The sequence below is a fragment of the Sorex fumeus genome, unplaced genomic scaffold, assembly GCF_029834395.1.
Source record: "Sorex fumeus unplaced genomic scaffold, SorFum_2.1 ptg000003l, whole genome shotgun sequence".
Classification (NCBI taxonomy): domain Eukaryota; kingdom Metazoa; phylum Chordata; class Mammalia; order Eulipotyphla; family Soricidae; genus Sorex; species Sorex fumeus.
Window position 1 is genome coordinate 43,146,486 of NW_026606060.1, and position 27,767 is coordinate 43,174,252.

General features: G+C 43.5%; 1 protein-coding gene and 1 pseudogene across 2 annotated transcripts; both read left to right on the forward strand.

Annotated features, from left to right (window-relative positions):
* The first annotated feature begins 1,899 nt into the window (after positions 1 to 1,899).
* On the forward strand, positions 1,900 to 27,458 carry AMDHD1 (amidohydrolase domain containing 1). 2 transcript variants are annotated; one of them, XM_056118295.1, is made up of 9 exons: positions 1,900 to 2,082; positions 5,174 to 5,280; positions 9,029 to 9,093; positions 12,148 to 12,425; positions 16,056 to 16,281; positions 19,139 to 19,263; positions 22,926 to 23,019; positions 23,827 to 23,987; positions 26,234 to 27,458. In XM_056118295.1, exons 1-9 carry the CDS (start codon positions 1,946 to 1,948, stop codon positions 26,319 to 26,321), a joined length of 1,281 nt encoding a protein of 426 aa, XP_055974270.1. In that variant the 5' UTR covers positions 1,900 to 1,945; the 3' UTR covers positions 26,322 to 27,458. The 2 variants fall into 2 exon arrangements, with proteins under 2 accessions (XP_055974270.1, XP_055974277.1); XM_056118302.1 differs by lacking the exon at positions 9,029 to 9,093 and having other exon boundaries at positions 1,956 to 2,082.
* Positions 23,084 to 23,220, forward strand: LOC130029435 (uncharacterized; annotated as a pseudogene).
* Positions 27,459 to 27,767: the final 309 nt, after the last annotated feature.

Below are 27,767 nucleotides of genomic sequence, written 5' to 3' on the forward strand. Positions count from 1 at the left end.
ACTCTGCCTTCTTCTCTGCATTGTTTTGCCACATCATTCCTTTCTTCTTAAAACAGTTTAGAGAGGATAAAGGAGATGATCAAAGTGCGTGGGCTTGTGCATTTCAGGTGGTCCTTCCCAAAGTACTACCAGGAGTCTTACCCCCAATAACATTCTGTGCAGACACTTATTGTTGTAGTCTATTGAATACTCCCATAAAAAGGGGGGTTCTTTTACTTACATAATTTAATTCTTTTCCTTTTTTCCCTTTCTTCTCTTTTACCTACTTGAATCTATCTTATTGGTCATACTAATGTATATTCTTATTGTGTCCACTCAAAGGAGATTTTGCTTTCTGTTCCTTGTTTTAAAATTAACGTTAGGGGTCGGAGAGATAATACAAGTATATGGTGCTTACTTTGTACTCTGGTTTTGATCCCTGGTACCCCAGAGTGCACTAGGAGTAATCCCTGAGCACAGAGCCAGGAGTAAGTCCTGATCACAGTTGGGAGTGGCCCCCAAAACAAAAATAAATAAATAATGAAATGAAATAAAATTCACTTTGAAACGGTGTGCCAGTGACAGATAATTTATGGCTTTGCAGGCCACAGTCTGTTCATGTGATACAGAATTTATGTCCTTACAGCGTCTTCCTTTTGATCAGAGGCTCTTCACTGGACTGAGAAAGTGCCTTTCACATCTTACATGTTCCATGAGTCCTAACATACGACTCTTCACAAAAACATAGAAACAAAATAAAGGACCAAATGTGATAACCTCTCAGTTATATGTATTGCAAACCATAATCCAAAAGTAGAGAGAGAGTATGGGAGAACTTGTCTATCATGGAGGCAAAGGGAGGGTTGGAAAGGGGGGGTATACTGGGGACATTAGTGGTGGAGAATGTGCACTGGTGGAGGGGTGGATGTTTGATCATTGTATGATTGTAATTCAAACAAAAAAGCTTTGTAACTGTATCTCACGGTGATTCAATAAAAATAAAATAAAATAAAATAAAACAAGATATTAGGAACGAAACCCTGCATGCTGCCACTTGTTCACAGCAGCCGGTGAGGGATGGGAAGAGGTGTGGGAGAGATCACTGCCAAAAAACAGTAATAACAACAACAACAACCCCTCGATTTGGTCTCCACTCTCGCTGGGTCGCCAATTAAGGCGCCAGCAGACACAGCTGGGCTGTGTGGCTTGGGGACTCCTTGGCTGTAAGCAGTTTTACCTCACTGAGTTTAGATGTAGGAACGGTTTCAACCTCTCCTTCAGGAAGTCGTCAAGCGTGTGAGCGCCAAGTCTGCTCCTCGGGCCGTGGACTCGGCTTTCTCCTCCGCCCGCGGGCGCTGCCCTGCATCTAGCGGGTACCGAATCCTCAGCGCCACCGGCCAACCGCGCCCCCACCGCGCCGCGCGCACCTGGGAGCCCGGCCCTCAGCGCAGCCTCGGGGGTCCCTCTGCAGGCTGGCAGCCGGCGTTGGGGGGGGGGGGGCATCTCGGACTCCCGTCCACTCTCTCTTTCCCAGGCATTGTCCCAGGCTCCGCTACCTGCCCCTACACACCCCACTCGGCCCGTTTTGGAGGTCCCAGCCTCCCAATAATGCCCTCTCCCCTGATGAGGTCGCAGCGCCTCCCCGTTCTCTCTCCCGGGGACGAGCTTCAGTTTCCTAAATTGTCAAGCCAGGACAATTCCTGCCACCTTTACCCAGCACGAAACTGGACGGTCCCCTCCCAGATCAGCATTCCCCCCCACCCAATAAGGAGATTCCGCGATAACAGTTTTTGGCTAATAATCATCCTCCCGGCGGGTCCTGGCATCGGCGCTGGTGGGGGCAGGCGCGCGTGGCTGGCCCGGGGTGCAGAGGGCACGAGGACCCGCCCCCCGCTCCGCTCCGCCCTGCGCCCAGGCCCGCGGCCCCAGCCCCGAGGCGTCCCCGAGACCCGCGGCGCACGGCGACATGGCTGGCGGCCACCGCCTCCTGCTGGAGAACGCGCAACAAGTGGTGCTCGTGTGCGCCCGCGGCGAGCGTTTCCTGGCGCGGGATGCCCTGCGCAGCCTGGCGGTGCTGGAAGGGGCCAGCCTGGTGGTCGGCTCGTAAGTGGCGGCGCGTGCAGGGGCCCGGGTGGGGACTGCGGGAGAGTTCGGCCACCGCCCGGCTTGCCTCTTGGGGGCCGGTAGCATGCCCGGCGCTGCGGAGCGAAGTCCGGGGAGAAGCTGGCCCGTCCGCACCGGCTGTTTGGTTCGCCTGCCTTTGGGGGAGGAGGGGGAACTCTCTGGCTAATATGTTAGATTGCATCGCGTCTCCATTGGGTGGAAAAAACTACAGCCCACGGGGACGCTTTAGAAGCTCATTTCACTCTGCAGGTGAAATGAGCGTTGTCTGCGCTCAAGAGGGGGCTGGGTTCTTTGCTAATGTTTCTGGAAGTGTGGTCTCGGCCCCAAGGACCACTTGTGTCACATGGCCTGTTTTTTTCTCAAAAGACACATTTCTGAACACACACACACACACACACACACACACACACACACACACACAGAGTTCCCAGATCTTTTATGTGGGTGCAGTTCTGAGACCTGAATTTCTACGCCGCCTCTCCTCACCCTGCTTAGACCGTAAGAACTGGAGAACCGTTTAGTGATGTTTAGAATGACAGGAAAGGAACAGGCAGCCACCAGAAAAAGACGTCCCTTTCAGCAATTTTTTTTGTTTGTTTTAAATCTAATCCTGTGTGCTTCCTACTGGACACCAATAAAAGAACAGCCAAAGCCTGGGAGGACAGTCCTGGAGTGGGGAGCGGTGGGTGGGGTGGAGGTGGAGGGGTGGATGCGTGTAGCAGCCCAACGCTCAGTGATTGCAAGGCAGACTTTGGTCTCACCTCTTACCCGAGGCTGCTGAGGGTTGTGTAAGAGCCCAGTGTCTAGGGAGTGTACGATGTGTGTCTGCATGTATATTTGTTTGTTTGCAATTAATAAAAGGATGAAAGGACCATATTTTGTGTGTACGCATGGATATTTGCTTGCTTGCTTGCTTGCTTGTTTGTAAGTAATAAAGAGATTAAAAAACATCCCTAGTCGACATTTTGTTAGAACCAGTTCATAGAATTGCACACTGATTTAGAAAGTTAAGGAAATACCTATCTAAGGAGAGACTAAAGAATCTTTAAAAATTATAGTAGTACCTCCAACTTGGATGTATCTAGTAATATATCCAACTTATTGGATGTTTTCTCCACTTAGGTCCCCATAAAACTATGCAAAATATGAAAAGGAAAATAAAAGAGGGTGTTGACTTTTGGTCTGGTGGGGATTTTCTTATTTGAGTCTGTTTTATACTTCCTACAAGTTTATTAGATTTCCTTTACTAAACTGTGTGTATCGAATACTTGGAATTTTGCTCTTTGACTTTGTTTGGCTGGTTCAATACAGAATTGGATTTTCATCTGAATGCAAAATAAAATGCAGAATTGGTATAATTCTCTGATGATTCTACCTACTTTGAAATATGTAGTTTGCTTTTTCTTTCTGAATATTTTAAGGTAAAAAAAAGTGCTTTCAGGGTGAGTTATTTAGGTGATAGTCTTACATTTTTGCATCACTTCTTTTGCAGAATCTTGTAATCAGGGGTCATTTGTGGCAAATGAGAAGAGTGTAGGCTGTAGGTCAGAGTGCTGTGAGTACAATTAGCAGCAATTAGCAGCAAATCCCTCAGGCATTAGAAATATAAACATAAATCCCAGAAAACCCCAAACCCTCCCCCTTCCTCCTAATATTCCAGAGATTGTCTGATACTACAGAGCCTAGTTTCCTCCATTGTATTTAGTCACTTGGGACTTCAAGGATATCTTAACCATTTTTATATATGTGCCCAAGTGTGTGTACAGGTTATAACTGATCCTGAAGAAGCATCAAGAAGGAAACAGAGAAATGCACAGTTATAAGTATCTCATCCAAAGGCTAAAACCAGGATGAAATATCTAATGAAAAAGAAACGGGTTGCAGAGATAGTATAATGGGTAAGCCAAGGACCCACCAGGAGTGATCCCTGAGCACAAAGCCAGGAGTAAATGCTGAGCACAGCCAGGTATGACCCCCAAACCCCAAAACCAACATAAATGAACAAAATTAAAAGGACTGGAAAAATAAACTCAAACATAAGGAGTATTTGTTTTAAAGATTTAGAGGAGAGGCAAAAATACAAAGTGCTGAAGGGAAACTTCCATGGGTTTTCTTGTTTTCCTAAGAAAACCAGTGATAATTAGGTAAATAATTAAGCAAGTTTTTTTAAAAAATATTGAGACAAAATCATTTATAGCATCATTTTGTAGAATTTATGAATGTTTCTGAAATCTGTCTTGTCTTTAAAGGAAACTTTGTAATGCTTCTTGCAAAACTGGTTTCAAGGCTATGAACTTCCAAAGCTGTTATTTGTCCATGAAGTTCTGTTATCATTACTCTAATTTGAATGATGATCTAGCTGTGAGAACTAGTATTTTATTTCATTGAGTATTTTTTTGAAACTGTGTTCGACTGCTTTATTCTGGCCTGTACAGATCTTTGATAGATCTTTTGTGAATCTTACAGGAGTTCCTTTATCTATAAGTTCCTTCTTTGATCTCGCAGCTTTCAATATTGATTACGGTGTATCTTAGACTACCTTAAAATAGTACTGTTAGAGGGTGGGGTCGAGGAAGCTCAAAGGGCTGGAACACATGCCCCAAGTTTAGTCCTGGTTATCACCACCCCCAGTACCACAGAATCAGAACTCTAAAGCTGTGAGGCTAATGTGGAGTCACCGAACACTGCTAGGAAAACCCCAACCCCCAAATAAAATTCCTCTGTTATGGGAACAATTTTATATATAAACTTTTATTAAAACATGATAATTAGGAATCCATTGATGGCACAGAGGTGTAGGATCTTGCAGAAGATAATCCTGTACTTTGTGGTAATAATTCCTAACTGTTCCCTCCCCACAGTTCTCACAATGATTCTACTTCTTTTCATAATAACTTTTTTCCATGTAGTTTCTGCTCCCACTAGAATCACTTTTCAAACACAGATTTAAGAGGGAAATATAATAAATGTTGACAAGAGAAAAATTATTGGTAGTATATTTTTAAATCATGAGTCAGATTTCTCGCAACATTTCCTCAAAGTCAAGTAATTATTTCTGGATGTTCTTTAGGGATGGAGTTATAAAAGCCATTGGTCCTGCCGATGCTATCAGAAGACAGTTTTCTGATGCAACCTTTGAAGAAAGAATTGACTGTTCTGGGAAATGCATCTTGCCAGGTATAAACTCCTTTCAAAGAAGACCCTGAAATGTAAAGCTTTAGTAATATGGAGAAGGAATAGGAGCTTGTTTTAGACATGGCCATATGGTAAGCTACCATGTTCTGGTACTAATATTGAACTGCTTTCCTATCATGTTTCCATGTTGAATTTTTGCAATGACCTTCCTTTATAATCTATAACACTTTTGTGTAATAGATTAGAAAACTGAAGTTCAAAGGTTAAATGAAGGTCTCACCCCAAATTACTAAGCAGACAAAGGGCAAAACTGGAAGTCAAATCCAATCATTTACAAGTGTGTTGTGTTTTGGTTCAAAACCCACTGAAAGAAGGATTTTATTAATTCATTACATAGGGGCAAAAGGCAGGAAAAATTACTGTATCTATTACCAGAATTTACTATCACAGCGGTAGGGCATTTGCCTTGCACACAGCCTGCCCAGCCAAGCCAGGTTCGATTCCTCCGCCCCTCGGAGAGCAGGGCAAGCTACCGAGAGTATCTCGCCTGCACAGCAGAGCCTGGCAAACTCCCCGTGGCGTATTCGAGATGCCAAACACAGTAACAACAAGTCTCACAATGGAAATGCTACTGGGCCTGCTCGAGCTAATCAATGAACAACGGGAGGACAGTGCTACAGTGCTACTCTAAAATTGTATAAGGTATGAGACGAAGGATACACCTCTAAGTGCAAAAGAAAATAAAAATTCCTAAAGATTTCACTGAAGTTCATATACAGTTTTAGTCACTGAAAACAGACTCCATTTATTAACTACCATCTCTTACATTATCTATGTTTTATGACTTCATGTAATATCTGAAAGAAGCTTCACAGATTTTGAGTCATACATAAATGCCAAGGCTAGAATTTATATCTTTAAAATTTATACTGTGGGGCTGGAGCAATAGCACAGCAGGTAGGGCGTTTGCCTTGCACACGGCCGACCCAGGTTCAATTCCCAGCATCCCATATGGTCCCCTGAGCACTGCCAGGTGTAATTCCTGAGTGCAGAGCCAGAAGTAACCCCTGTGCATCGCCAGGTGTGACCCAAAATAGAAAAAAATAAAATAAAATAAAATTTGTACTGTGTATATTTGACAAAAACCTACTTTTTGGGTGTTGGGAATTAGAAAATGAAGTCAGGGTAAAGCATGAGGTAAAAGAGCTGAAAATGGCAGAAAGCAACCTGAATAATAGAGACTCGATTTTAGTCCAGTAAAAAACACTAAAGAATTATGTGATACATAAGCTATTTCGAATAGTCTCAAGAGATACACTTCACTGAATTGTACTTGGTAGTTTCTCTTTAGTTAAAGTATATTTCTCCCTTGAAGAAAGATTCATCTTTATGATTTCATGTTTTCCCTTTTCAGAGTCGAGGGTAAAAATTATACTATCCATTTTTACACCAACAGTATACTTTGAATATTGAATTCTTGGTTTTTCTCAGCATATACAAGATATCCATATGGGATTTGTTTTGGGGCCACACTTTGCAGTGCTCAGGGGTTACTCCTGGCTCTGCACTTAGGAATCACTCCTGGTGGGCTCAGGGAGATGATATGGGATGCCAGGAATAGAACCTGGGTTGGCTGTGTGCAAGGCAAACACCTTACCCACTGTACTTTCTCTATGGCCCCTCAATATCCCATTTTAAAAACTCACTTGATGAGTATGGACTTTTGAAGTAAAAGAGTTTTGTTCCTTCCTCTCCATTGTGTGTGTGTGTGTGTGTGTGTGTGTGTGTGTGTGTGTGTTTTGCTTGGACTGTATCCAGGGTCTCAGACAAATGACTTACTACTTTTTTATAATCCAAGTCCAGGAAAGATATTTAAAGAACATTTTTGTTATGGTGCTCACTCTCATTTATTAAAACCTTCTTTTTTTTTTTTTTTATTTATTGAATCACTGTGGGAAAGGTTACAAAGCTTTCAGGTTTATGTCTCAGTCATGCAAATATCAAACACATTTCCCTTTACCAATACTTATTTTTTCCCATGAAGAACCCCAATAAAACCCCACCCCCCACCCCTCCCCGTCCCTGTGAGGCAGATGAATTCTAGTTAACACTCTATCCGCTTTGATTAGATTGTTTCAATAAAAGATTCACCACTATTATTTAGAGTTTACCCCCCCCCCCCCAAATCAGACATGCTGAAAAAGCATTGTGAAGTGATTTGCTTTCTCCAGCTGGGTTCAAGAATTAAATGTTGGTTTTGGATTTCTGCTATTTTACTTATTGACCCTGGAAGTATTTCTACTGAAAGTCAGATAGTTAAGAAATTGGTTTCTGTGTTCTGGAGTCGTGGCCGTGCTGGAGAGCCGCTCGTGGGGGGCAACTGGTGGCCTCGGTAGGGCGTGAAGGGCGGAGCGAAACGCCCCCCTTCCCATGAGGTTTTAGTCGCCCCCACACTCCCGGCTCATACCTGCTGTCCACAAGGCTCCCATGTGGCCGCCATCTTTCTTTCCAGAGAGGAGAGGGCGAATGGGGCAACACCCTTTCCCCTCCGGCAGACTTGATGGGCTGGATCAATGCATAGTCCATTCACTTTTCTGCTCCAAGCTGCTGGGTTCTGCATTAAGTCCTTGTGCTTCTGGGGCCATGGCCGTGCTGGAGAGCCGCTCGTGGGGGGCAACTGGTGACCTCGGTAGGGCGTGAAGGACGGACCGGAACGCCCCCCGACCCATGAGGTTTTAGTCGCCCCCACTCCCCCGGCTCATACCTGCTGTCCACAAGGCTCCCATGTGGCCGCCATCTTTCTTTCCAGAGAGGAGAGGGCGAATGGGGCAACACCCTTTCCCCTCCGGCAGACTTGATGGCCTGGATCAATGCATAGTCCGTTCACTTTTCTGCTCCAAGCTGCTGGGTTCTGCATTAAGTCCTTGTGCTTCTGGGGCCGTGGCTGTGCTGGAGAGCCGCTCGTGGGGGGCAACTGGTGACCTCGGTATGGCGTGAAGGACGGACCGGAACGCCCCCCTTCCCATGAAGTTTTAGTCGCCCCCACACCCCCGGCTCATACCTGCTGTCCACAAGGCTCCCATGTGGCCGCCATCTTTCTTTCCAGAGGGAGGAGGGCGGAAGGGAGCAACACCCTTTCCCCTCTGGGCAGAAATGATTGCCTGGATTAACGCATAGTCCTTTCACTTTTCTGCTCCAAGCTGCTGGGTTCTGCATTAAGCCCTTGTGCTTCTGGGGCTGTGGCCGTGCTGGAGAGCCGCTCGTGGGGGGCAACTGGTGACCTCGGTAGGGCGTGAAGGACGGACCGGAACGCCCCCCTTCCCATGAAAACCTTCTAGGCAAGCAAAAAGGCTTATTTCCTCTCTGCTATAAAACCACAAATCCTTTCTTTTTTTTAACCCACCTTGGCAGTGAATGAACCATCACAAATTCCAGAAAGTATAGAACAGACTGCCTGCCCTCTAAGGATTTTTTTTTTCTCTAACTTGAAAAATGGGGCTGGAGCAATAGCACAGTGGGTAGGGCGTTTGCCTTGCACGCAGCCAACCTGGCCGAACCCAGGTTCGATTTTCCTCTGCCCCTCTCGGAGAGCCCAGCAACCTACCAAGAGTATCTCGCCCACATGGCAAAGCCTGGCAAGCTACCTGTGACGTATTCGATATGCCTAACACAATACCAAGTCTCAAAATGGAGACGTTACTGGGCCCACTCGAGGAAGTCAATGAACAAGGGGAGAACAGTGCTACAGTGCAGTGCTAACTTGAAAAATGATTTAATTTATTGATTCCAGGGTTGGTGGATGCACACACACATCCAGTATGGGCTGGCGAAAGAGTTCACGAGTTTGCAATGAAGGTAACTGTAACAGTGAAAGCAAATTAAAATAAAGCACAAATATAGACAAGTCCCTTTCCAGAAACTTGATAGCTAATCAGACTTTGCAACATATGTCATCTGTAACTATCAAGTGGGTATTTTTACTGACCTATCCTGTGGAGTAAACTGCAATAAAACATAACTAAGGGTGGGTAGAGAGATAATAGAGGGGTTAAGGCACTTGCCTTGCATGCAGTGAGCCTGGTTTGGTCCCCAGCAACACATGGGCCCTGGAGCATCACCTGGTATAACCTTGTTCTACCTCCACAAATACCTCTGAGTGAGGCCTTGGATTCCCAGAGCACTGCTGACTTGGCTCAAGTAATCTCTGTAGAGCCTCAACAGTTCCACATCCTCTGGTCTCACATTGAACCTCTAGACCAGTTGGCTGAGAATCCATGGGAGAGGCCTAGGGCCTCTTGGGAGGCACCACTTGGGAGGCTCCTCTAAAAAAATAAATATTACCCTAATTTCTAATTTGTACCAAATCTTTATGTTATGCATATGGCTGGCAACCCTTTAAGCATAATCATCTGAAAATATGTCAGCAGTAGAATCCTCTGTTTAAAACCTACTGTGCTGCCTTGCTTTAAAATTTTCCTCTCTTTCCTTTCCATCATTCCAGTTTATTGTTCCTGGCAGCCTCAAAGGGGGCTCAAGAAAACAGTTTGAAAAAAAATTATTATTTATTAGAGTCAAATTTGGTAAAAATGTTTTACTTATGGCAAAAATAAAATGTCTGGTTCTTTTTTTCCTCCCAGGGGTAGGGGATTTATTAAGAAACATAAAATGTGATCTATGTCAGTCACTAATTTGCCATAGTTAATCCTCAAATCCTCACTGAGTCTTTATTGAATTTTTTTCAGTAGTTATATTTTATAACAGTTCTACCTACACAGCAAAAGTGAGTAGGAGACAAGAGATTTTCTATGCATTCTTGTCCCACCTCCAACCCCTCCCAGCTACTGTTATTATTGATATCTCCCTTCTGTGGATTATATTTGTTATACCTGATGAACCTATAGTCATTAATCATTATCACCAGAGTTAGTAGTTTACATTAAGGTCCACTCTTATTGGTATGTGTTCTATAGATTTGGGGAAATGTATGATGCCAGGGATCATCCTAAGCTCCTGGGTGGTTTCACTGCTTCCCTAAATCCTCTGTGCTTTTAAATCATCATCCCTTTTCCTTCCCAGCTTTGGAACTAGTGGTCTTTTTTCCTATACCAATAGTTCTGTATTTTTTTCTAGAATTCCGGAGAGTTGAAAACACACAAGATGGAGTGATTTCAGATGGGCCCAGTTTCACTTAGCTATATGTACAGAGTTTCCTCTTTTCTTCCTACATATTTTTTAAAAGCTTACTTTCTAAGTTAGAGTTTTTTTTTTCCCCACCTGAATGGGATTATTCCAGAAAATGTGAACACACATTCAACTCTTATATACCTGTCTTACACAAGAAAGTTTTTTTCAGACTTCTTTATTATATCACAAAATTTCAGAGCCAAAAGTGACCTTGAAGAGTTACAGCAGGATGCTATCATAACAGAGATGGAGAGAGGAGGTAAATGCACTGTGAGAATGGTGTTGCCTGAGGTCATGCCTTATGTAGGTTCATTTAGGGCAGAACTTAGATGAAAACTACCCAGGATGCCCTCTAGGTGAACATACTGTTTTGTGCTTGGGAGACACACCCAGCATTGCTCAGGGATTATTCCTGGCTCTGTACTCAGGGAACTATAAGGGTGCCAGGGATGGAACTGGGTTGACTATAACCCTTGACTGAATCTCTAGCCCAAATGCCCTGTTTGCACCACACTCGCTGTGGCAGAATCACAGGAATCTGTGGTTCCAGAAATGCCTCTTGATTTGTTTGAGTGGCAGAGGGCAGTCCCTAAATTCTAATGGCCAAATAATGAGACATACAACCCTTCTGTCCCTAACTCTTGAGTGAACACTTTTAAGATTAAAAAAATAAATAAATTGAATCACTGTGAGATACAGTTATAAAGTTCATGATTGAGTTTCAGTCATACAATGTTCCAACACCTGTCCCTGTCCCTTCCCCAGTGCACATTTCACACCACTGATATCCCTAGTTTTCTCCTCCCACCCCACTGACCATGGCCCCTCCCTCCCTGCCCCTACAGCCTGCCTCTATGGAAGACTCTCTCTCTCTCTCTCTCTCTCTCTCTCTCTCTCTCTCTCTCTCTCTCTCTCTCTCACACACACACACACACACTTTCCTTTTAGGCACTGTGCTAGTTATCATGTATATCTCTTTACCTCCTTTCAACACTCACTCCTTGTCCATCTGATCATTTCCAACTATCCCAGTCATAGTGATAATGATACCTCTGTCCTCACTGCACTCTCCTTCCCACTTGGTGGCAAACTTCCTACCATGGACCAATACTCCTGATCTTCAGTGGATTTTTGAATAACTGCAGTGGTACCAATTTCTCCAAAGTCCTGAATGTTGTAGAAAGGCTGAGAACTGGGGTACATTGATCTGGAGTACATCGCCAGTATATCTGGAACTGCAGTACAGAAATTCGGCCAGGGTGGCTCAAAGGGTGCACAAAGGGTGGCTAGTGTGCCCCCCCCCCACTCCCAGCACCCCCCCCCCCCAGACCTCTTTCTCCATGCCCTCTTTCTTCCCTACCAAGATGGGCTTGGGTATTGCTAGGAGCCAGTTAGATCACCTTCATAAAAATAGACTCTGAGCATCCTAGAATGTGGACCTAACCCTGAATATAATGAAATACAGAGTCCTCTTACCAACTGGTAATTACCGCTGCCCTGGAGTTGTCATGGGACAGCAGGTCTTGCCATGCCAACGTCTCAGCCCCTCCTTCGGGTCTGCACCCCCACCCGACCTCCATCTTCGAGATTACCTTGGCAGAGTAGCCGGCCCCCAGATTCAGGACTGGCAGATGGCGAATCATGTTTAATAGTGGATTGAGCTTCCGCAGACCCACCAGCCACCCGCCGGCGTGGGCCTGCCTTCACTCGAAGCTATGTGTTCAGTTGGCAGGAGCCACGTACATGGAGATCCACCAGGCTGGTGGTGGCATCAACTTCACGGTGGAGCGCACACGACAGGCATCGGAGGAGGAGCTGTTCGGCACCTTCCAGCAGCGCCTGGGATGCATGCTGAGCGCCGGCACCACGCTGGTGGAGTGCAAGAGCGGCTACGGCCTCAACCTGGACACTGAGCTCAAGATGCTGCGCGTGATTGAGCGTGCCCGGCGCCAGCTGGACATCGGCATCTCGTCCACCTACTGCGGGGCGCATTCAGTGCCAAAGTAACGTCCTCCGAGGGGTCCCAGGGAACCACTGGGCACGTTGAGCACCTAGCCGGGGCCTTGCGGGGCTTGGGAGAAGGCGGCGTTCTCCAGCGGGTGGACATTGGCATTCGTTTGGCCCCTTAATGCTCCCAAGGAGAGGGTGGGAGCCGACTAGGCAGAGGTGTGGTTCTACTGAGCAGTCATGTTTTTTGTTGTTGTTGTTGTTGTTGTTGTTGTTGTTGTTTTTTACATGCTAAGTTCCCTGGGGGCCTCTGGGCTCTCTCCCTTACTGATAAGAAAGAAGAGACCTCAAACTCCTTTGGTTAACAAAAGTAAATGCCCTATCATAGGTCCTCTACAAATATCATTATTAGTTTCAATAGTTTCCCGTGACAGCTAGCACAAAGTACTTTAAGAATAACGTTTTTGGAGGACTGGAAATGTGGCTCAAGGGGACAGAACACAGGTTTTGAATGTATAAAGCCCCTGACACGCCTGGGCCCCTGCCCTCAAAGACCCGTGGCAATTCCTGGTGTGCCCTCCAAGACCACAGTGAGAAAGAACAGCACTGGGGGGTGGGGGAGGGAAGTGGGGGGGGGCTAGATCATATCTCAAAGCAAAGACAATTCGGGATAGGTTAGAGTTTTATCTGTTTTTCTGTTAAACAGCTATACTATCTGTTTTAATATCACTCTTTTAACTTTTATCTACAGATCTCTTCCTATCAGAATTTTCTGTAGAGAATTCTGTTCCCTTCAGTATCTGCTTTAGTTTGTCCCTCAAATTTCTAGACAATTTGAGTGTTGAAGACTTGACTTCTAGAACAAATAGATCTGAAAATAATAAACTTGGGCCTTGGAAATTTACAGAGCTTCTCAAAAGTCATAATGCAATTTTGGCCCCTGAAAATAGAGATAGCCAAACTGACCAAAATTATTTAAAAGTTTAATCATTTAAATTTTGTTTATAAGTTGGAGACCCTAATGTGGCTTAGAGAGATTTGGAACTATAATTCTGAACATGAAACCTATATACAGTAAAATCAATGCTACTTGAATATAAATTATAAAATTTTGCTAATTTTTTCTTACCATCTTCAAAGGAGCTAGTTTACTCTATTATTAAATGTTTATTGTATTATTAAAATTCACAAAAGACAAATGCTTAAATTTTTCAATGATATTTGTATGTTTTTAGCATATATATATATATATATATAGAGAGAGAGAGGCTGGAGTGATAGCACAGCGGGTAGGGCATTTGCCTTGCACGTGTCCAACCCAGGTTTGATTCCTCCGTCCCTCTCAGACAGCCCAGCAAGTTACCGAGAATATCCCACCCACACGGCAGAGTCTGGCAACCTCCCTATGGCGTTTTCAGTATGCCCAAAACAGTAACAACAAGTCTCACAATGGAGACGTTACTAGTGCCCGCTTGAGCAAATCGATGAACAATGGGAGGATAGTGCTATATGCATACATACATATTATATATATGAATGATTCAAGTTCAAAAGTTCATTAAAAAGAAGGAAAAAAATTTTTAAAAGTGCACTAAGATTTTAGGACAGCCTATCTGAAAAAAATGAATAATTTTCAAATGGAATATAAGGTGTCAAACAGTTGGTTCCTGTTTTCACTAGGAAAAGACAATGTACCATGAAAGAGTCTCACTCTGGAGTGATTCAGGATCCAGGCTTCAATCCAGCTCAGCTGATTCCAGTTGGGTGGTTTTGAGAAGATCGCTTAACTTTCCAAACATGAATTCTTCATCTGTGAAACATCTCATTCTCTCTGATTTCTTGAGAATTAGAAGCCACATATGTTAATTGCCACTTTTCTTATGATTCACGCCTACACACCCATCCAAATGGATTTGCTGAACAAGAAGCTCTGTGTGCTAACTTGTTTTCCTTTTTTCTTTACTGAACTGTGATCCACTTGTCTATGAGCCTCTAAGTCTTGGTTTGACCACAGTGATAAAGCTTGGGGGCCAGGGGAGAGTGTGCCAAATGATGCCTGTATAAGGGATTCGAAGTTACATAGCCATAAATGGAAGTTAAGTGTCCATCTGACTTTAAAAACCTAGCTCTTTCTAATATATGACTATGCCAGAAACAGAATTTTAGGGGCTTTTCCCCTTGTCCTCAGATGACAGCACAAGAAGTCTTAGACTGTAGGAACAGAAGAAAATGACAGGGTGATACTTGGTACTCGGTGTTGGATTTTGAAATAGCATTCCAGGAAGTCCTGCAAGATTTAGTCTTTTAGTCAGGTAGCTCTCTGGCTTTTCTCAGAGGTGACAGAGGAAAGCTGGATTGTGTGACCATGTGAGTCTGTGTATTTTTGGGGTCAGTGAACATCTAGCTCTGCTCCATAGATATATCCCAATTATTATAGCCCTGAGTTTGTAGCTTTGATTCTTTCTCTGTCTTTTAGAGTCACAGTCAGTTAAACAGTTTCTTTATCTTCTCCTTTCTTTATTTCTGTTTGTTTGTTTGTTTGTTTGTTTTTGTTTTGGGTCACACCTGGCTGTGCTCAGGGGTTTCTCCTAGCTCTGCATTCCAAAATTACTCCTGGCAGTGCTCAGGGGACCATATGGAATATCAGGAATCAAATCCTGGTTCACATGTGCAAAAGGCAAATACCCTACCCACTGTCCTATCTCTTCGGTTTTAGACCTACAGTTTCTTAAGTGCAGTGTGTAAGTGCCAAAAAAATCCTTTCTCTGAAAGATTGCATTCATCTGGGGGATATAAAGTAACAAAGTATAAGATTAATACCCAAGAATAGCTGAGATCAGCACCAGGAGGATTACTCCATAACTTAGAGGCCAGCCGGGTATCCTAGAGGAAAGGGCAGCTCAGATAGAGAAGGGAGCACCAAATAAAGGATATTTGGAGGATCCTCCCAGGAGGGGAGATGCATGTCAAAAGTAGACTGTGGACTGAACATGTTTGCCACTCAATGCCTCTTTTGCAGACCACAACACCCAAAAGGAGAGAGAGAACACAGGGGATTGCCCTGCCACAGAGACAGGGGGGGATGGGGGGATGGGGGTGGGGGGATATTATCCATGGTGGTGGAAAATGGGCACTGGTGGAGGGATGGGTATCTGATCATTGTATAATCGAAACCCAAGCACAAAAAATTGTAAATCTACAACTGTAAAAAAAAAATAAATAAAAAAAATAAAGGGAAAAAAAATCCTTTCTCTGGTGGTGAAGTGATAGTACAGTGGGCCAGGCACTTGCATTGCATATGGCTGACCTGGGTTTGATCCTCTGCACCCCCAGTGGTCTTTCAAGCCAACCAGGAGTGATCCCTGAGCACAGAGCCAGAGTAAGCCTGAGTACCACTGGGTATGGCCCCAAAATAACAATAAAATAATACTTTCTCAATCAAAAAAATATATAGGGACCAGAGAGATAGTACTGTCAAGGTGTTTGTCTTTCATCTAGCCTTCCCAAGCTCAGTCCCTACCTCTGGTACATGGTCCCAAGTATTGCCAGGAGTGATCCCTGAGCATAGAGCCAAGAGTAAGGCCAGAACACCACTGGGTGTGGTAGTATAAAAATCAACGCATACACATTTAATATAAGTATAATTGTATTTATATGCCTCTGCTAATATTATTTTCTTTCCTTAGAGGAAAAACTGCCACTGAAGCTGCTGATGACATAGTCCATAACCATCTCCCAAAGCTGAAGGAACTTAGCCGAAAAGGGGAGCTACACGTGGACAATATAGACGTGTTCTGCGAAAAGGGCGTCTTTGATCTCGATTCCACTAGGCGGATTCTTCAAACTGGAAAAGAGATGGGACTGCAGATCAATTTCCATGGGGATGAACTCCACCCGATGAAGGCTGCTGAGGTACTGTTGACTACTCGCTTTTCTGTTGTCAACACTCATGGAGGGAAAACTTAATCCATTTGTTTCAAGGAAGAAATAACCCTCTGAAAAGCAAGAGCCTGGGAAATTTGTTTGAGTGTTGTGCAGATTTAATCTGGCTGAGCCTTAGGCTCCCTGGCCTCTACTAAAAATGTACATTTTTTTTGGTGTGCCTTTTATTTTTTCTATCATGCTTTGTTTGGGGCCCACACCCAACAGTTCTTAGGGGCTGCTCCTGCCTTGTTGCTTAGGAGTTGCTCCCAGCAGTGCTCCAGGGAATTTGCACTGGTAGAGATCAAGCCAGGGTTTCTGCAGACAATACATATTTACCAGTCCTTGGAGTGATCTCGCCTGCCCTGGCGCATATGCTTTTATTATCGCCTATTTGTACAAATAAGAAACAAGTTTGTGATTTTATGTGCTAAATTCATGAGCTATTTTGGTTGGCACACAAAGCCACACTAGCAGAGTCTATTCATTTCATACACTGCTTCTAGAATCTTTCTATAATAGAATCCAGATGAATTTTAGTGAAACACACCACTATTTTCAAATACATGTCTTGTTCAGATTCATTTATTTATGCTTTCAACAAATATCTGGGTATCTCCTGTGTGCCAACACTGTTCTAACCTCTGAAAATTCAACAGTGAATAAGACAACACAATCCTTATAGTTATGAGTCTGCATCTCCTCTCTAAGCTCCAGAGCTGAAAACACAACTGCCTATGGGGTGCAAGTACAGATGCAACTGCCCCCAATATGTTCTGTGTGTAACATGCCCAAGACCTGGATGTCACCTCCCACTCCCCCTTTCATATCTCAGCCAATCAGCAACTCCTCCCAATTCTCCTCTTGAATATCTCTAGATTAACTTCCCTTTATCCTGATGCCTGTTTCAAGAATCACCACCTCCTCTCACCAGCATACCAGCAATAACTTTTCTCAAGATTGCTTCTACTCTATCCATTTAATCCATTCCTTGAAGGCTACATCTAATTCTCTCCCGCCACGTCTTAAATTCTCTTACTTTTCATGCTGCTAAGGCAAATTCCAAACTCCCTACCAGCAGTCTTACCAGGATTAGGATTTACCAGGACTCCAGCTCCAGCTTACTTTTCTATCCACCCCTTCCTCTTTTCACTCTCTCCCCTTTCTCTAACATGTTTCAGCCAAAATAAACATGTAGAACACCAGAATCCCCTGGCCTTTGTACATGTTCTTTATGGGATCAGAACACAAATACGCACGGGTGCCTGTGCACGGACACGCATGCGCACACGCACACACACACACACACACAGACACACACACACAGACATACACACACAGACATACACACACATTTGTTTAAACCCTAACTCTTCCATGTTTCATCTAAGCTTTTGTGTCTCTGACACCCTTCCTCAACCTTTTTAAGAGTGGGAAATGACCCCCACTCTGCATGTAACCTACCGAGTTAAAATAGTCTCTCTGATCTCTCTTGGGTTCTAAGCATGCTAAGGACAGGAATAATGTCTTATACAACCCTGTGCAACCCGGTTGCACAGTGCATAAATATTCATTAAGCAAACATCTGGCAAATGTTAAGCAAACATTTGCCAGATGTTTGCTTAATGAATATGAGGACATAGAGAACAAATGTCTGGTGAATGAAATAGAGGCCAATACCCAGAACGAGAGAAGAAATGATGGAAGGAAGGAAGGAAGGAAGGAAGGAAGGAAGGAAGGAAGGAAGGAAGGAAGGAAGGAAGGAGAGGGGAGGGGAGGGAAGGGAAGGGGAGAGGAGAGAAGGGAAGGAGAGGGAAGGGGAGGGAAGATTGGAAAAGTGGGGATGATTTCAAGATCAGAAAGATCTACCGTCTTTCTTGTGGAGCTCTGGGCTATGAGTTCTGATTCACACTGCTCCTAGATTTATCTGGGTTACCCTGTCCTGTGGGCTGAATTGTGAGATGGAATATTAGTCTGCTTGGATTTCCATGGACTGGCATGCCCAGCTTTCAGTCTGTGTGTATGTGTCTGTGAATCCATCAAGCTGAGAAGAGACCCTCTTTAATTCATATTTCCATGACATTTTCTCCTCTTGGTTTTCTGTTGTTTAACCAAAGTTTTTTATGTGGAGAGAAAATCAAACTTACGTTGAAAATTTCAAACACATGTAAGTGCCCCATATGAAAAGTTTGTCTTCTCCGCTGAAGCTTTTAATACATATACTAACACCACATGATACCTTTTATTATTTTAATACATATACTTTTAATACATATACTGACACCACATGATACCTTTTATTATTCTTTTTGATTCTGTAGTTATTTGACTTCATTACCAACTTTACTCCATGTTCTATTTTGATCCATAAGCTTCATAAACTCATCTTTTATTTTTATTTCTTTTGGGGGAAGGCACAACTGGCAGTGCTGGGGTTACTCTTGGCTTTTGGCTCAGGCTTGCTCCCCCCAGTGGTGATTAGGGGCCCCTGTGGTGCTGAGGTCAAACTGAGGCCTCCTACACGCAAAGCATGTGCTTTAACCTATCTTCCTGGTCTCATAAAAATTTTATTATTTTGGCAAACAGCTGATGACTCTCAGCAGTTATGCATGCTTAAAATCATTTTTGATATAGCATCCGAGTTACTTTCCAAGTGAATATCTTTTTGTTTTTTTTAAAACAATCTTTTTCTTTATTTGGAAGCCTGTGTTTGAGTTAGTGTGCAAGAAATCTCAATAATAAATGTGGTTCACTTTGAGGCAAAACCATCCTCTGGCCCTTTCTGATTTGTGATGCTGCTGGCTAACCTCCCCACCCATCCCTCCTCTCTCTTGCCCTTTCCGTGTAGCTCGGGGCTGAACTGGGAGCTCAGGCCATAAGTCACCTGGAAGAAGTGAGTGACGAAGGCATCGCTGCCATGGCAAGAGCTCAGTGCTCCGCCGTCCTTCTGCCCACTACGGCCTACATGCTGAGGTGAGGTTTCCTCACGCCATACGGGAGCAAACCATGAAGAACACACACTTCCAAGATTCTGCATACACCATAGTGCCTACAAATCCCTTTACCGTGCTGAACAAGAAAGCTGAGCTCGCAGGAGCTGCTGGATCACTGTTCATGAGTGAATTGTCTGGAGGAGAAGGACCTTGGACCCAAGTTGTCTATAAGTGTAAGGGTTGTTAAGGAGTGTGACTCTTTGTTTTCATTTTCTCTTTTTTGAATTTTCCGAGGAAAACATCCTTACGCATTACTTTTACAATGAAAAAATAATGAAACAAGCCTTGTACTTTATAAAAATATATAAGATGTTAGACTTGTAGTGTTTAAGATCTGAACAGTTCTCAAAAAAAAAATGAGAGGGAATTCTATTCTATATACCAAGCTTCCTTCTAGATCCTGGGAACAGATGAAAGGTGTGTTTTATAAAACTTTCCCAAGAACTTTGTGGTATGCCCTGAGTGACTTTGGTGGAGTGAACCCACCAAAACCATCTTTTATAGTTCATAGAAAACCATCTTTTCTCTACTTACACTAAATATAAAGCTGGAGCGTTTGAGTACATGAGGTGACTGTCATGGCCCAATCACATTTGGGGCTGAGACCAGTCTTCCTAGACAATTTATTCTTTTAAGAGGAGCTGCTTCCAGTGGGGGTGAGCTACATGGCTTTTCTGGAAATGATTTTGCTGCTATGGTGAGAGGACATAGCTCTTCATCTCAGGGTGATTTAGACTCACTGGAGGATATCTGACAATGTTTAGAGAAGAGATCCTCAAACTTGTTTGACCTATTGCCCCTTTTCAGAAAAAAAATAATCACTCAACATCCCACCTGGGGGACCAGAGATGGAGGGGAGGAGAGAGGCCAGAGTATAGCCTTTTGGAAATCACTGGTAAAGACAATGTTGGTTGTCACCATTGGGGGCGCTACTGGCATCTAGTGCCAAGTAGCATACCAGTATGCTGATGGATCCAGTCCAAGGTTTCATGAAAGCAGCAGGTACTGAGAAACTGCATCAGGTTTATAAAGACAGCTGTGAGTAACTTTTACCAGGAACAAGAAAGGAGTACATGATATGATACATGTTTAATTCTGTTATTATGGCCATTCTCTTGGTGCTTAATGTGCCCATAATGTAGAAAACTGGAAGTATTTATTACTCTGTAACTGCTTTGATATGATCAAAACAGCTTTTCTTGCAAATGTCACCAGTCATTCATCAAAGTCATCAGAACTTAATCTTATGTACAGAGTAGGTAGGTTAATTTTTTAGGTAGGTTAATTTTCTACCTAAGGAACGCATTTTTCATAAAAGATTTTTTCAGTCTGAGCATTGTGAGATAGAGCAGATATATGAGACTTGGTGTCCTGAATGGCATTTAAAGTCCAACTATGTCCTTCTTCTGTGAAAAAGGCTCTCCACTGTTTTCACAAGAAAGGTCCAGGCTCTTGTCTGGACAATCAGGACAAAGAATAGGTCATAGTTTTCTTTCTGGCTCCCAAAGATGTTCAGAGGACCTGGGGGCCACACACAGCAATATTCAGCCTAGGTGGTCTGCAGTTCAATGCGGGGGCCCCAGGGTATGGCGATGCTTGGGCCTGGGGTGTTGGACTGTTTGGCACTTGTAGGAACCACCAGTTCACCCTGGCAGTGCTCAAGGGCCTCCAAAGATAAACGTGACATGCATGGGAAACCTTGTGGTGCCTGGGATGGAACGAGCTAGACCCTGAAGCATTTTTCTGACCACTCTGTCAGGAGGCTCCTTCAGGGCCCCCAATAGAGCTAAACCCTGTGCTATGGATGGAAGTCTCATTTCCTGAATGGCCACCACCTTGGACCATTGGAGGGTTTTTCAGGATAATGACCTCTATTCAGGAGTCTTTCCCCATGTTTCTGGGTGGCACCAGGAGTATTTTATAGCCTCATGTTCCCCACCCCCCTTTAAGAGGAGGGTGAAGGCCCTGTGGGGAACCATTAAGCTCCACCCTTTCCTCCCTCTTTCTCTCTGGTTCACATACCTCCTCCACCCACATATTGCTGAGAGCAACTTATTAAAGTGGCCTTTAATGGCCCATCAGGTCAGCAGTCATGCCTCAGTGTGCCAAGGCAAGAGTCATTGCTGTCTCCCTTGTTATTAAGTCATGTGTTCAACACATCTATTGGGGTTTCTTCCTTGGCGGGGTGTGTTCTAGGCATCAGGGATCCAGCTACAAAGACTTTAAAGAGTGTCCATTCTAATGGGAAGACAGATGCAAAACCAGCAAGTGGGGTGATGCTAATCGCTCCCCAAAAAGTCAGAACAGGAGAAGAGTGTGGGGTAGAAGGCTGCTGCTTTTCCAGCTTGGTCAAGGAAAGCCTTTCTGAAGGGGGGCATCTGAGCAGAGACCTGTAGAGGCGAAGAGGCTAGACCTGTAGAGGAGGCAGGAGGATGGAGGAAGAGGTTCTGCTGGAGTGTGGATGTCACGATGTCTCCACTGGGATGTGTGTGTGTGAGGAACACAAGGGAGGCCAGAGCTGTGAGCCAGTGGCAGAGTAGCAGGAGACAAACTGTCTTAGCACCGAGTCCAAAGTCTGAAAGGAAGTAGGTGGGGAGTCATGGAGAATTTTTAAATTCTATGAGAATTTACATACACAACTATGAGATCTAACTCATTTGCCCTCTGGGAGCCAGAGAGATTGTAAAGGGGTTAAAGGAGCATGCCTTGCATGTGGCTGACCGTAGGTGACTCTCTGGTACCAAATACAGTCCCCTGAATACCTCAGGGTGCATTCCTAGTGGTCTCTGAGCAACACTGGAGTGACCTGGGGAATTCCTGGCACTACTGCACTCCAGCAGCACTTGATCTGCTGACCAGGTTGGCCAAGAATTGCTGGGAGGGATTCGAGCCCTGCTTGGGAGGCCCCCACCCCCAAGAATCAGTGAGAATTCACCCCCAGAATCAGTAAGGTCTGGGGAGGTTGTTCAAGGGTCTGGACTTATACAAACTAGGTCCTGAGTTTGATTGCTGGCCCTGAACCTCAAACAATGCCAGGTGTGTCTCTGGGGTCCAAGACACACTGGGGTCCGAGCACCTTCTTGCTGGACTGTTGAGAGGCCACACAGCCAGCTGAGTGTCACTGGGAATGGCCCTGAGTCCTATGATCCTATGAATACTGACTGCTTGGGAGTAGATACCCTTTCCGCACCAAACAATCAATAGTAACAAACAAATAATAATAACCCGTGTGTATTCTGCAAACTGCATTTTTATATATGGAGTTGCAAAAAATGTTTATGATATTGGAAAGCAACTTGCGCATTCTATTTTTCTTCCTAAAGCAAGACTTTCTGAATATATGATATATATACACACATATATATGTATATATATGTGTATACATATACACATATACATGTATATGTATGTATGTGTATAAAGATTGTTGAGCTAAACACTCAGAAATGGAAAAAGTTATAGCTAAGTAATTTCAAAAGCAGATTTTAAAAAAACAATCCAGAGTCCTGGGATTCAGCTGGACTTCACCACTAATCACTTAACTGCAAGTTTCTGCTGCTGTTTCCAGGGCACAATGGGGTTGGATTCATAAGTCTTCTTTCATTCTAAACATCTAATCTGCTATTTTCCACCTTTCCTTAGACTCACACAACCTCGAGCGAGGAAAATGTTGGATGAAGGTGTGATTGTGGCTCTGGGCAGTGATTTCAACCCTAATGCTTATTGCTTTTCAATGGTAAGTATCTTAAAAATAACTTTCTGCACCAGGTATTAAGCCTCAACAAGATTTTAAGCATTTAAAGATATTTCATTAGGTACTTGAGTCTTTGGCATGTAAGATCAACAAACCTATGCATTAGTGTTAGGTTCTGACAGAAATGATATGCAGTTATGCTGCCATTCTTGACTTTCAGGACTGAACTGGTGTATGGACATTTCTGCTAATGGTGAAATTTTCTGCCAGGCAAGTTATACAGCTGAGTTAAGTGAGTCTCCTAGATTCTACAAGGGAATTGCTTATAAAGTAAATACTAAAATGGGGAAAAAAATAAGTGGGAGTTTAAGACCTCCAGGAATAAAATGCTAACAAAAAATTCATGAATTGCCGACATATATCAGATATCTAAAAATATTTTCCTGTGAAATAAGCAAAAATGTGTAGGCAGTTGGATTACTGAGACACCTCCAGGCACAAAGAAAAGAGAGAAGATTTTATTTGCAAAATTTTCTGATTCAGCCTTGAGTATTGTGATTTTATAGTAATTGATTTCCAATCTCAAAGAAAGCAGAGAGACTCAACCAAGTTTTACTAAGTTAGAGCAGAGGTAAAGTAACTTGAACAGTGGTTTTGAAGAATTATTAGTAAGTATTAAACATATATGGGGGGATTGCCTCTGAAACAATATTTTCCAAGACTTAAGATTCATGTATATGTAAAATTTCACCTATACCTCTCACTCTTCATGTGTTGTGTTGCATGAAGTAAACGCCAGCTACCTGTCATTTTGTTATTTCCCTCCAATGTTTTCTTTGTCTGCCTTAGCCCATGGTGATGCACCTGGCCTGTGTGAACATGAAAATGTCCATGCCTGAAGCCTTGGCTGCTGCCACCATCAATGCAGCTTACGCACTGGGGAAGTCGCACACACATGGATCTCTGGAAGTTGGCAAGCAGGGAGATCTCATTATCATCAATGCATCTAGGTAAGCATCCTTTCAACTGAGCTTATTTACTTTATGTTCATTGTAATATGGAGGCTTTATTTAACTCTATCTGACACTGATTATTAGTGGCAGGCTCTGTATAGACTCTGAAGCTACCCAAAGTCCTTGGTCTACACCCTAATTTTCTCCTCTCCTCCCTTCTCCTCCTTTATGCTCTCCTCCCCTCCCCTCCCCTTTCCTTCTCTCCGCTCCTCTCTCCTCTCCTTTCATTTTCCCTCTCCTCTCCTTTCCTATCCTCTCCTGTTTTTTTTGGTTTTTGGCCACACCCAGCTGTACTCAGGGCTTACACCTTTCTCTGTGATCAAGAATCACTCCTAGCAGTGCTTGGGGGACAGTATGCAATGATTGAAATGATTGAAATTGAACCAAGTCAGCAAGATGCATGGCACACACGCACACACCTTACCCTCTGTACTATCTCTCTGACCCTTTTCATGGCCTGAAGGGAATACTCAGCTTTGTCAATTCCTTCATTTGTCTCACGTCTTTCATAGGTCTCCGTGCTTCTGCTCTGTTTATCTGGACTTAGGACTTGTGCCCTCTGCATGTTTTTGGCTTTTGACTTCGCTTCTGACCTTCTACTTGTTCTAGGCCACACAGGACCCAATGTCATGTGGTTTCTGATTTGTTGTGTTGTGGGTGAAGTGCAAAGGAAAGCCACAGAGTAGGAGGAAGTAGTGGCAGCAGAGAGAGCTTGAGCACATTCCTGGATGGCTGCAATGATGCTGGGCAGTGAATGGGTGTGGGCGGTGGGGGGCAGGTGGGGCCAATGAGGTCGGAAGTGTGAAAAGTCTACTAAGTTCCTTCACAGTGGGCCTTGAAGTCCTGCTGCCTTATTACCGTGGCTGCCAAGCACCGAGCGAGACCCATCTGATCTGTGCAGCATGGGAACCAGCCCCAAGCACTTGAATTTCCTGTGAACTGGGGTTCTCAGGCTATGGCAAGCTTATGCTCTTTTCAGGAGGAGGAAATTTCAATCTGACCTCCACCCAGATTCTCGAAGTTTGTTTACTTCACAGAAATGAACTTCTGAAGACACTGTAGAGTAAAAACTTTAATTAAGGGAAACTACTTATTCTAAGGGGGAATTCTAAAGAGAGGGAGACAGACACAGAGAATAAAGAGAATTCTGTACCCTAGAGAGGCATGGGTAACCCTTGAGTGGTGCTCTAAGGAAAAGGAAAAGAAATGATGCACCCTATCTTGGGATAAGGGCAACTCCAGAACAGAATGTGCTGAGCTGTTTGGGGAACTTTAATGCCATATCATTTATTTCCAAGCTGCGTCAGCTTGGGCTAAGGGTTATTGCCAGGAAACTGTCAAGGAGAAAGACTTTTAAGTCTGGGGGTCTCTTCCGGATTGGGTCTGCTGCTGGATGAGTCTTTTCCCCAAATGCCTGGTCTCTGCAAACATGTCCTTGTGTTAAGGCTCCTTGAATGTGTGGCCAGGCCTCCTCATCTGACAGCCTACCTCAGATAGTTCCCTGATGTCTCACTGGTGCTGGATTCCAACAGCTCGCCTTCAGTTTTCTTACCCCTGCTTTTCTATTCCTCACTCCAGTCTGCTAACCACCTGGGTTGCCCATGTGACTATTCAGATTTAATGTTCTACCTATGAAAGTTGTCATTCCTACTGCTGCTTGACATTTTTCTAGTTCTTGGATCCAAGAGGTCCCTATTCTAGTCCTCTAGTTAATATAACAAGTAGCAACTCTGTAATCCTACTAGCCAGGGTAAAAAAAAAAAACTCTTTCTATCAAAAATAATGCTGATGTTACAATTCAGGGATCACTAATTGAATCAATACCTCAGGGTCAGATACATACTTTAAAAACATTTGATTATCATAAGCAAGTTAATCTTTAATTCCTAAAAAATATCTGTGTATAAGTTGTTGGAATAGGCATTTTTGGTTTTTTATTTTATTTTTAAAATTTTTTTAATGAAACACCGTGAGATACAATTACAGACTTACACACTTTCATGATTACATTTCAGTCATACAGTAATTGAGTACCCACTCCTCCACCAGTGCCCATTCTCCACCACCAGTGTTCCCTGTATCCCTCCCGCCAATCCCTTTCCCCCGCTCTGCCTTTGTGGCAGGCACATTCCCTTCATTCCCTTCACAAAAATACCTTTGAGTAGGTATTTTTAAATTTAGTATTGTTGACACTGTCATTATTTTGACTTCTGGCATTGACATCCTCTTTTATTTCTTTCTAGATGGGAGCATCTGATTTACCAGTTTGGAGGCCATCACCAATTAATTGAATATGTTATAATTAAAGGAAAAATCGCTTATAAAAAGTGATCAAGATATGAAAGGAAAGAGAAGACCCTTTGACTACATAAAAGTTATATTAAAAATGAAAATAGCTTAGCAGTTTCTCAGAATGATGTCACTCATACACAAATATTTCAGTGTTGTATTACCCTGCTTGAAAAACTATATGCACTTGGATATGTAAACTGATAAAACAATTGTGATGCAATTCTCAAAATATTAAAATTTTCCACAAATATTTGATACAAATGTTCTGAAAATCACTATGATGGGGCAATTCTAAAGGACCTTGGTGAGGAAAGCAATTAGATGTGGCTTAGAGTTTCCAATTTATTGCTGCTTTTCAAAAAATTTTAAAAGCATTTTAGTAGAATTTTAGTAAAAATTGAGGGAGGGGCCATCTGAGCAATAGGCCACCAAGAAAGCTACCATGTAGCTTCTGTATAAGAAAACTAGCTTTTCCTTTCCCCAAGTTTGACTTTCTAGACATTCTTTGAATGCATGAGGGAGCTGGGATGGAGCATGTCTCAATTCTGTCCTGACCACAGAGGTCACTGCAAAGTCCCAGCTCTAGCCATTTCAGCCAGGGTCTGCGGGCACTTCCTGTATGTATGTTCTCCAAATTCCAGGACTTTTTTTTTTTTCTTTTAAAAGAAAGTTGTGACCCAAAAAGCAAAAAAAAAATTTTTTTTAATTTAAAAACATAAAAGAAAGTTGTTTGTTTTTGATTCCCTGTAAGTATACTAATAAGCCCACTTTATAGCTCTTGGTAAATATTTGCTCTCTCTATTGTTGCTCCTTAGCCCAGAGAGTGGCACTGGGTCTATTAGCGCATTTGAGCAAGTGGATAAGTAACAGAATTATTCATACAGGAAGAATGACTGGAGGTCAGGGATGTGATTCAAGGACAGATGCGTGATATGCAGAAGGCTCTGGGTTTTACTACCCCAAAAAAGGAGTGAATGCTTGTTTATGTAAATTCATTTTTCTAGAGCCATGTGAGTTTACTTGAAACATATGTGAACATTTTAAAGATCTTCATCACCATCAACTTTGTCCCATTTATGAAAAAGAGACTTGAGAAATAAACAGAACTATCAACGTGTCACCAGTTTCACGTGAATGAGGTCTAAATCAATGAGACTGCACTGTATTTGGAATAAATAAAATCAGGAATATCCTTTTTGTGAGGTTCTGGGTGCCATGGACATCTGTCGCCTAGCAGCATGGGGTCTTGCAGCTTAGATTTATGGTGAAGAGGTGTGAGTGGTGTGGGAATCATGTGGGTGTTGTGGGTGATGCCTCACCTATGTATGACCAGTCACCTGGTCAATAGTGGGTGCACAAAGATATGAATGGCAGAGCTCAAGCTTCTCACATCTGTGTGTCCTGGGCACCCTCCCCAGAGTACATCCTTAAACCTATGGAATAATAATCTTTTTTGTTGATTTGGTTGGTTGGTTTTTAGCCACC

Coding starts and splice junctions, on each gene's coding strand:
- AMDHD1 (XM_056118295.1), top strand. CDS start 1,946: ATGGCTGGCGGCCACCGCCTCCTGCTGGAGAACGCGCAACAAGTGGTG. Junction 2,083..5,173: donor GCCAGCCTGGTGGTCGGCTC/GTAAGTGGCGGC, acceptor GATGTTCTTTAG/GGATGGAGTTATAAAAGCCA. Junction 23,020..23,826: donor ATGCTTATTGCTTTTCAATG/GTAAGTATCTTA, acceptor TGTCTGCCTTAG/CCCATGGTGATGCACCTGGC.